The following is an 11154-nucleotide window of genomic DNA, read 5'->3' as shown; positions in this document are numbered from 1 at the left end:
GAGGCAGAGAATAGATGGGGGCAGGGCCAGTCAGAGGTGGTATTTACCGCTTCTCTGAACTATTCAAAATTTCTGCTACCGGTTCTCCAGAAATGGTCAGAACCTGCTGAATATCACCTCTGTTTGACACCCCTGATCTAGGGTAAAGTTCAACTGGATTGGTATTTTCGTTCAAGGTATTAAAACCAATCATTGAAATAGAAACCCAAATATTTCTCCTCAAATACCTAATTGGGCCATTGACTCCAATGGCAAAACACAAGGGAGAAAATAATTTTGATTGGTTTAGAAAATGATCCGAAATACTGTATATTTATGTCTGTGGAATGTCAAACGTACATTTTGAAGAGATTTTAAAGAGATTCAATCTAGTCCAATCTTTTCTATCTTATTAATGTTATTTTCCCCCCTCAACCGAAACATCCACTTGATTCCTCTTTCCCTTATATATGTTTATAGCCTTTTCAAAAACATTTCTTTTTCAATGTAAAGTCCTCATGGATAAAATATTCTGTCTCAAAAAGAACATGTTTTGGTTTCATCATAGGAAATGCTCTTCTTGGGTTACATCAAGTAATAGGGAATTGATGACTGGAGTAAAAATTCTATTGTCTACCCACCAGTTAAGTTAATGGTCTTTTTGAGCAAGATGGGGATAATGATGACATCTTGATTGACGTTGCTACACAAATGACTTGACAATAAGAACAGATTTTGCCACTGGGGTCAAGAGTCCTGAAAATGGGCTATAGCAGTGATGGCAAACCTAGGGCATGCATGCCACAGGTGGCATGTGGAGCCATCACTGAGGGCATGGGAGCTGTTGCCCCAGGTCAGCTGCAGTGCACATGTGCATGCCAGCTAACTGATTTTTGGTCTTTGAAGGGCCTTCGGAGGGCTGGGGGAGATCATTTTTGCCCTCCCCAGGCTTCAGGAGGGGAGGGCAAAATGCAGGACTACTGGGCCTATCTACAGGCCGTTTTCAGCCTCCGGAGGCTTCAGTGAGGCCTGCTAGGCCCAAAATGGGGCAGGGGGGGTGCATGCACAGGGGGCGAGGAGGGGATTGAATTATGGGTGTGGGCACGCATGTGTACGCTATCGTGCACATGTGCACGCTTTCAGCACCTGAGCTGAAAAAGGTTAGCCATCACTGGGCTATAGGATGAACTTGAAATATTCTAAAATATTTTAAAAGTTTTTTTAAAAAAAATATTATTCACTGACCAGGGTCACGGTCCTGAAATACAAATGATCTGGTTAACGGGTGCTGGAAGATTGTGGCACTTACTTTTTTTGTCAAATGTTAAGTATCAGTCAGTCAAAATTAGGGCAACAAACACTTCAGGACTAGATTCAGCAATCCATCTTCATTTAAAAGACACAGGACACTCATTTGAAGACAACAAAGTCCATATTTTGGACAGAGAGGACCGCTGGTTTGAAAGAGGAGTCAAAGAGGCCATCTATGTCAAAACGGAACAGCCCTCTCTCAACAGAGGGAGAGGGATACGACATTATCTATCTCCACTCTACAACACAAGTCCTTTCAACAGTTCCAAGAAGGCTCTACACATACTTTCACCACCCAGGTGAACCTGATGACACAATAAAAGTCTCCAGGTGACCTTAGTGACTTGCTAAAAGAATGAAAATATCCAGCTGTCTGCAAGGAGTATAAATCGTTCCATTCCCCACCATCCAGTCAGAGCTGAAGAATCTTGTTGAATGAGAAGTGAAATGTCTTCAAAGAAAAAAGAGAAAGTCCAGTTGCCACTTTAAAAAGCACACTTGGGACAACCATCAACTAGATGACTGAAAATCTCCGTACACATCCGTCAAAATGCCTTTTTCTTCTCCTATACGTTCATGATAGATAAATAATAAGATGCTACCAATCCTTGCTGTTGCAAATGATGACTCCAATCATGTGACATGTTTTAAGATTCTGATTGAATTGTCAGAATCTATTCTTTTCCCTTTCATTTTAATTTTCTGCAGAAAAGAGCAATCAGAATGACTGGGGAGTTATAGAAGCTTCCATACAAGGAAACCCTAAATCATGCTTTTTATCTTCAGTCAAGGTAGTGGGATAAGGAGAACAAAAGAAAGGTATAATATCACACACATAGCTGAAAAATAAGTACAGGCAAAAGCTTTTCTTCCACTTTAAAAAATAATCAGTTGAAACTAAAAGCAGATTTTTATTTAAAAAAGATGTCGTTATGGCTGACAATTTAGAGATCATTTCTTTTTTTAGTGGTAGAGGCAGATATAGGGTCTCCTGCATGGGCAGGGGGTTGGACTAGATGACCAGCAAGGGCCCTTCCAACTGTTAATCTGTTAATCATGGTATGGATAGAAAATAAATCTATTAAAAATTTGTGGGATTGTTTCACACTGCTTTGGTAACAACTCATCATCTGTAATAACAAAGATATAAGATTCAACATTTTTATTAAATAAAATCCCCAAATCCCACAAGAATCAAGTTCTACTATTTGCTATGGGTAAACCTTTGTTTAATACAGAACTGGCCTAGAACATTACTTCCTAAATAAACAAAAAACAAAACACAACCCTATTACATTGGATTAAAATATTTCAAAAATCGCATGGACAGGAATTGGATTTTCCAGAACATTTAGAGATATATAGAATTTTGCTTGGAAAGGGTAATGCAACAACGTGTCTATGGAAGCATTGGATCATATTCTTTCATCACTGAATTTACTTACTTTCATTGCCGAGTAAGAGATCAGTCGAAATTGATTTCAGAAGATATAGATTTTTATCTGGCACCAATAGTGGAATGCAAGTTTGGTTGTTTATCTACTGGGATGTGGGCATTCCAGACAGCACATAATGCTGTTCTTGATGGTTTTTGAAAGTTAGGAACTGTTCTTAAACGTAGTCGCCATTTAATAGATTCAAGTTAGCATATCTTTCATTCCACCTTTTTCATCTTCCCCCTCATGCAGCAGATACAGCCCACATTCTTATTTCATTGCTCAGTCCAATTTTCTCCTCTTTCTAGCTGTATTGAGTCCTGCGTAAGAGTAAGTAGAACTTCACTGTTTTATTATTAGCTGTCTGTTAAAAAAAAACCAAGAATAAGGTAGACAGGAAGGGCAAGAATCACAATCTGGACAGAATTATACAGGCATAATCAGTTGTCCAGCTTTTTCATTCATTTTATTTTATTTTTTATCTTTTTTAAAAAAAAATTAGATAACATACTGCATATAAGTATAAACATGATTTTGGATACACAAAATGGTTACGAATAAAAAGAAACATTAGGATAGGGATGGTAGGCACGTTGGTGTGCTGATGCACGCCCCTTACAGGCCTCTTAGGAATGGGATGAGGTTGATAGTAGACAGTCTAAGGTTAATGTTTTGGAGGTTTGGGGAAGAAACTACAGTCAGGTAGTGCATTCCAGGCAGTGACCACTCTGTTGCTAAAGTCATATTCAGGAAAATTAGGGGTGAACTCCAAGGGTTAGGGTTCTTGCAGTAATTATTTGGAGAAGGAAGAAAAACCTTCTAATCACATCTAAATTAAAATTGCATATTTCCTATATCTATCAGGATTGCACCAGTGGTGGGTTGCAGACGGTACGCCCTGGTACAGGTGCACCGAAGCCTGCTTGGAGCACCAGATACCATTCCGGTACAGTGCTCTGGAGGGCCCATCTGCCTGCCTGAGCTCCTTACCTGTGCTTTAAGCCTTCGGCACTTCCGTGTATGTGCATGGTGTGTACGGCACCTGCGCGACGCTCCACTGAGCAGCTGGAGCATCACGGATGCAGGTACGACACATCTGTGTGAGCCGCGCATGCCCATGTGGGTGATGCTGGGGCCATTCCAACCCTACCAGTTGGAATGGAATCTGGAACCCACCACTGGATTGCACCCAAATAAGTGGAAAAGTGAAAGGAAGGAGTTTGAAATATAACTCCACTTTTAGTCGAAAGAATAGAAAGTTTTCCAAATGCAACAAAATTGGCTTTCTGTATTTTGCAGTTCCTGAACTATATATTGCTGCCTAGAGAGTGCCTGAATGAATGCTGAACCCAGAAATTAAAATTGTCTACTGCTTCAGTCTTTAGGGACAGATTTAGACAGAGCTCTCAATGTCAGGACTGTTTGAAATATATTTGCCTTGTTGCTCAAAATATTGATTAATAATCAAGACATTTTAGATAAGATTGCATCATTTTGCTGATTTATAATTTTGAAAAATATAATTTGGGGGCCTGAAGATGATGAGGATATTCTCTTAAAGAGATGTGGGATAAATATTTCATAATAAATACATTTTAAATGCATAGGGTTATACATCTAATTTTCGTCACACAGTTTCTGTTTCACTTCTATTCTTAACATTCTAATTGTATTAATAATAGTAATCTAGAAAAACTGAAGATTTAGATATGATGGGCAAATGAATTGTAAGTCAACTCACCAATTCACAACATTTCTGTTCTTTATGGTCAGTTCTACATTCTGAAAAGAACTTATCCCCACTTTCTAGATATTTGCATTAGTTGCATTGATCTCTAAAAAGTGCAATCTTTCAAAAAATGGAAGACCCACCCATCGCCATTGCTCCAAAGTGTTTACAAAATGTTGGAATAATTCCAATTCAGTTTGCCAGTTTCTCTAGGCGTCTTAGAAACATCATATTGTAATAAGAAAATCTTTTCAATGATCTTCTTCTTTAAAATTATCTCAATCAAAAATAGCAGCAAGTCTCTTGTGCCAATATCTGAAAACCTGGATTTTCACTAAAATAGGGAAGAGACTCAATCAAAATGACAGGAGCAGGAAAAGTGGGAAGAGGCAAGGTATTCAGATGATGTTCAAATTATATCTTTCTTTCCTAAGATTCCTGTTCTAGATCCGGAAGATTCATGGATTTCATCATTAATATTTGGGTCTTCTTAATCCTACTCTACTGGCCATGGGATTCAGAAACACGAAAATATGAAGCCATCCTTAAGGTGCCAAATGGAGAACGATGGGGTACTTGGAGCCAGATAATATTCTGTCCCAAAGGACATATTAATGGCTTCGCACTCAAGGTATTTTGCTTCTCTCACCCTATTGCTCTTCCGTTTTATGGACATGTTCCTCCAAATACAGAATGGCTTAGGATAACATCTTAACCATTGGTCTAGAAACCAGGAGATGGAGAATTCTATCTTAGGTATGAAGCTCCAGTGACCTTGAGCCAGTCCTTTTCTTTCAGCCCTAGGAAGGAGGCAATGGCAAACCACCTCCAAAACCTTGCCTGGAGGTCCAGGCAGTTGGCAGGAGTCAAAAACTTATTTAAAGACACACAAACACACCCACACCCACACAAAGTAAAATAGCAATTTGCGTAAAAGCATCCCAAAATTAAGTTTCATTTATTGTTTCATTTATTCTTCAGCTCAGGAACATATTAATAGAAATGGAAAAGCAATTGAAATGGGCCAGTGTGAGTTTTGCAACAAACCAGAGCTAATTTCAGGGAAGAGTGTGGCACAGTTCTCTGAAAAGTCCAGGAAGATGATTTTAATCAAGGAATTTTCTGGTAGCAATTCTTTCTTGTTCTGTTTTATTTTTATTTTTGAATGATTCTAACAACTCTACTTATAAGAATTATTTAGCATTTCTAAATAGTTTCTAAATGGTTGATGCCATTTTTCTCTCTTTCAATATAGTATGTTCCCTTAGCATATCAAGATGTGGCACCTTTTCAGGAGGATTCTGGGAAGAAAAAAATGGCAGTTCTTATTCCTCCAAAAAATAACTGAAATATTCATACAGTAGAACCTGAAATTAGAATGGCGGAAGCCATTGTCTTTGGAATAAAATTGAAATTACTTCCTTTCTGAATTCAGCTTCTTGAAGTTTCAGAAAATTCTTGCATAGAGACATATGAACAGGTTGTGGAATGTCTAGGCCAGAACACAGAAAGGTGGCATTTTCATGCATCTTTGGAGAAAAGATTATATTGTTGCAAAACAGTTGAGCTTTCTTTGCTATAGGTACAAATTCACCTTTGTGTCACAATAATGTGTATATGATTTTTTTAAAAAAATATGGTTCATTCTTGATGAAGCCTGGTTGTAGGACTACCATCAGTATCAGACATGTCTGGAATTTCCATTGACCTTTCCTTATTTTCCATCAGATGCAACCAACCCAAACAGTATGGGCTGATGACACAGGAGATCTCAAAAGTATCCGTCTTCAATGTACCGATGGGACAACAATTGAAACAAATAGTAGAAGGTAAATTGGATTTGCTTCATTTCTTTTGTTGACTTTGTTTTTTTGAAAATCGATAGGAAGAACAGGTGGCGAGGTGGCGCAGTGGTTAGGGTGCAGTACTGCAGCCACTTCAGCTGACTGCTAGTTCTGCAGCTCGGCGGTTCAAATCTCACCGACTCAGGGTTGACTCAGCCTTCCATCCTTCCGAGGTGGGTAAAATGAGGACCCAGATTGTGAGGGCAATATGCCGACTCTGTAAACTGCTTAGAGAGGGCTGAAAGCCCTATGAAGCGGTATATAAGTCTAACTGCTATTACTATTGCTATTGCTAGGTTAAAGGGAAATCGTCTTTGCTGGTGGAAAAGCAAATGATACTAATTCCAAATCTTTCTGATTACTTTTGAGTCTACCAAAGAAATTTCTGAGGAGAAATTTCCTGACAGTTAGACAATTAATCATTGGAACAGCTTGCCCCCAGAAGTTGTGAATGCCCCAACAATGGAAGTCTTTAAGAAGATGTTGGATAGCCATTTGTCTGAAATGGTATAGGGTTTCCTGCCTAGGCAGGCGATTGGACTAGAAGACCTCCAAGGTCCCTTCCAACTCTGCTCTTGTATTGTATTGTATTTAGTTTGGGAAAAATGGTACAAATGGCTAGAGTCCCAAGGGTCTGCAGGGTTGGCCCTTTTAGGACTGGTGGACTTCAAATCCCAGAATTCCCCAGCCAGCATGGCTGGCAAGGGAATTCTGGCAGTTGGGGTCCGCCAGTCTTGGGGGAGCCAGCTTTACCGGTGCATGCCAGGAGCATCTGGTACCGTTCCGATATGGTGTTCCGGAGTGGCCACCCACCTGGCCACGCTCCTTAACGGTATTTGAGGTTTTTGGGGCTTCCGCGCATGTGCATGGAGCATACGGCGCCTGTGCGACACTCTGCCCGGAAGCTGAAGCGTCGCAGAGGCACTGCAGAGTGCCACGGGAGATAAGCACACACGTGCATGCTGCACGTGCATGCATGCGCACTGCACACATTCATGTGGTGGATGCCCGGCCCCATTGCACTGTACTGATTGCAATGGGATGCGGAACCCACCACTGATATGTATGGATTGATTTAGTCCTGCTTATGTAGTGTATATTGGAGGTGGAGACCCTTTGAGACCTGTATGCAACACAATTTCATTTTAATGTGTGCCAAGTATACATTCAAAGTTTAAGTCTTTGAAGATCTCCAGTGAGAGAAAACTCACTACTTTATGAGCCAGTCTTTTCTATTCGCTGATAACTCTTCCCATCAGAAAATTTCTCCAAATAATTGCAGAACAGTATCTTTTTCTGATACTTTAAATCCAGAGGCTCTGCTCCTGTTCTCCAGGATGCCAAAGAAAAAATGCAGTTCCTCTATATGACAATGGTTTAGATTTTTTTAACCTTGCTGTCATCCCTCCTCTCAGTCTTTTCTACAAGCTAAACATTAATATTTCCTGTTCCTGTTCAGGAATGTCATCTGCATTAGACCAATAATTAGATTCCATTAATGGGTTCCAGCTACTTTTCTGCTCTTAACCAACCCACTTATTTGCAAAGGAAGCCACAATATTTTCTCTAACACTTATCCTCCCTGTATAACTAGGTTAATATCTTCATATTCTATTCTATTCTATTCTATTCTATTCTATTCTATTCTATTCTATTCTATTCTATTCTATTCTATTCTATTCTATTCTATTCTATTCCAGTCCAGTCCAGTCCAGTCCAGTCCAGTCTAGTCTAGTCTAATTTCTATTCTATTCTATTCTATTCTATTCTATTCTATTCTATTCTATTCTATTCTAGTCTAGTCTAGTCTAGTCTAGTCTAGTCTAGTCTAGTCTAGTCTAGTCTAATTTCTATTCTATTCTATTCTATTCTATTCTATTCTATTCTATTCTATTCCATTCTATTCTATTCTATTCTATTCTATTCCAATAAGATGCATAAACTTGTCACAATAGTGAAAAGTACATTTTTTTCAGGCTTGCTCAGAAAAGATGGAAAGTCAGGAAAAAATGCACATGCTCCCAGAATGCATTTCCCCATCCCCTGATGCAGGACTCCCTCAGATATAGGCCTCTCACCTTCACATATGCAGTTATACCCAGGAAAGTTTATATACATTCTGATCATTACATTGAGACTGAAGGTATTGGATACAGTTTTAATCCATATTTTCAGCCAAACCTTTGAAGTTAAACTTCAAAATATTTATGCTGTAAATCAGGGGTGTCAAACTCAATTTCATTGAGAGCCACATCAAGATTGTGTTCAGTGGTGGGTTTCAAAATGTTTTAGAATCTATTCTTTAGGTGTGGTCTACTTTGTGGGAGTGACTTGCCGGCCATGTGACCAGGTAGGAGTGGCTTGCCAGCCATGTGACCAAGTGGCAGTGGCTTGGCAGTCATGTGACTGGGTGGGCATGGCCAACTTGTAAAATGTGGTGAAACTCACTTAACAACGCTCGTACTTAGCAACCAAAATATTGGCTCAGGAACTCTGGCATTGAAGCATACAAGTCTTAAAGCTGTCAAGTTACAAGACCCTAAACCTTTAGAAAAAAACTCCAGGGGTGTTCAAACTTGAAAGCCTTAAGACTTGTGGACTTCAACTCCCAGAATTCCTCCTCTCGCTCTTCATCTTGATGATGTGCAGATGGGTGGAAGGAGGGAGCTGGAACCGGTTCTAAATGGCACTGTAGATTTGTGGAACCTCTACTATAGATGGGGTTAGAACTGGCACCCCTGATTGTGTTTGACCTCACGATGCCAGGGTGGGCATGGCCAGCTTGACGTCACTCATGTTGGAGCACCTGTGATGGCCGGAGTGCTCTGCCAGTGAAAATCGGCTCCCGAGCTCTGGCAGAGGCATAATAGTCTGGTCCTTCACTGTTTCCAGGGCAGCCCCATGGGCCAGATTGAAGCCCATGAGCCTTGAATTTGACACCCTGGTTGTACATTATTATGTTTAGATACTGTGTTTTCCCAAAAATAAGACCAGGTCTTGTTTTCTTTTGACTCCCAAAATAAACGCTTGGCCTTATTTTTGGGGAGAACTTATTATTTCTGAGGTGCAGGAGGCAGTGAGCATGGCTGCTGCTGTGTTGCAATATTTTCAGGGGAATGCGCTCAAAAGCCCGATTGCGCTTATTATCTAGAGAGGTCTTATTTACAGGGAAACAGGGTACTAGGAAGAGTGGAACTACATATGACTCATGTTATTTCTGCTTCTTGATGATTGACGGATTCCTGATCTTAACTCATTTTGAAATGAGAAATGTCTTTTTTTAACAGATGGGGAAAATGGACAGAATTTCAGGAATGCCCCAAGGGCAACTTCGTATCGTTTGCTCTCAACATGGTAGAACATAAAGGACTAATTGATGATATGGCAGTTAAAAATATCCAATTCAGATGTAAAGAAGAAACTGTATTAATGGGACTGTTACATAATGAGCAAAATTTTGGTCCCTGGAGCAAACGTTGCCATGTTGGCTCTATATGTGGAATCCAGGCAAAAACTGAGGAAGTTCAAGACTGGGGAGATACAATACTCCGTGATATGAAGTTCTTCTGCTGCATTTGAACCAATAGTGGGATTTACTTACCTTCTCTACCACTTAGCTCGCATGTGCCACATTCTGCGCATGCATAGAAGGTCATGCATTACGTCAGGGTGGGTGGGCGGAGCCTCCTGTAGCCGCTGCTACCGGCACTATTAAACCACATCTGCCTGTGTTCTATTGGATTGGTTTGACATGAATCCGAACATAATTAGCAATAGCAATAGCAATAATAGCAATAGCAGTAGACTTATATACCGCTTCATAGGCCTTCCAGGCCTCTCTAAGCGGTTTACAGAGAGTCAGCATATTGCCCCCAACAATCTGGGTCCTCATTTTACCCACCTCGGAAGGATGGAAGGCTGAGTCAACCCTGAGCCGGTGAGATTTGAACCGCTGACCTGCTGATCTAGCAGTAGCCTGCAGTGCTGTATTTTAACCACTGCGCCACCTTGGCTCTAATTAAACCTTTAAGTAGGAGTTTTATGTGATTTAATAGCTCTGTTGCAAATAGCATGGTAAATTACATTTAAAATGAATTGCTTAGTTTTTATCTGTACATATGCCAAATGTATGTGTATACATATATGTGTGTGTGTGTGTGTGTGTGTGTATACTGTGTGTGTGTATACATAATGCATACATACATACAGTATATATCTATATCTATATATAGATCTTAAAATTTATCATTTTATGTATTTTATGTATATTTATGTATTATGTATCTAAGATTATGTTCAAAGCAGTATAGTTTAATAATTATTCTGCAATGATTATTATTACATTATAGAAGTATATTCTTGATTGTCTTTGAGGATATGGGAATTGATTTAAAAGGGACATACATATATACATATGGAGATGGATTAGTATAACAGGCTAAAGCATGCATACACACACACACACAAATTGTCAAAGCAAGCTAAGGAAAACAACTAAAAGGGCATTGTTGACTATACTCTTATGTACAAAAAGCTCTGTCTTTTTTTGCAAAAGGGAACTAAGATAAAATTAAATAAGCATAACAACTGATAATAGTGGGGTGCAAAGGAACTGTATTTGGTGAGACCACGAATGGAATTTCTTCTGCATGATATCTGCCTTTTGGAACATCATTTCCTTTGAAGTAAGACCAACCCCAAGACTGCTGGCCTCCTGGAATGCCCCCCCCCTCCCCAAAGGTATTATGTAAATACCAAGGGAAATGTGGAGTTTATTAAATGGTTGCACTTTGTATAAGTTTAGATTGCATGCTCTTCTGCCTTTTTGTTTCTGTAGGTTTTAATTGGTTTCAAT

At 39.6% G+C, this 11154-nt stretch overlaps 1 protein-coding gene across 1 annotated transcript; it reads left to right on the top strand.

Annotated features, from left to right (window-relative positions):
• Positions 1 to 4915: 4915 nt before the first annotated feature.
• LOC148044310 (vitelline membrane outer layer protein 1-like) lies at positions 4916 to 9878 on the top strand. Its single transcript, XM_087722036.1, has 3 exons — positions 4916 to 5086; positions 6184 to 6284; positions 9587 to 9878. Exons 1-3 carry the CDS (start codon positions 4916 to 4918, stop codon positions 9876 to 9878), a joined length of 564 nt encoding a protein of 187 aa, XP_087578162.1.
• The last annotated feature ends 1276 nt before the right edge of the window (positions 9879 to 11154 follow it).

Source organism: Thamnophis sirtalis, unplaced genomic scaffold, assembly GCF_051295495.1.
Source record: "Thamnophis sirtalis isolate CommonGarterSnake01/CBP01778 unplaced genomic scaffold, rThaSir2_p1.2 scaffold_8, whole genome shotgun sequence".
NCBI classification, from domain to species: Eukaryota; Metazoa; Chordata; class Lepidosauria; order Squamata; family Natricidae; genus Thamnophis; species Thamnophis sirtalis.
The sequence above is the reverse complement of the archived record's forward strand: the minus strand, read 5'-3'. Positions and strand labels throughout refer to the sequence as shown.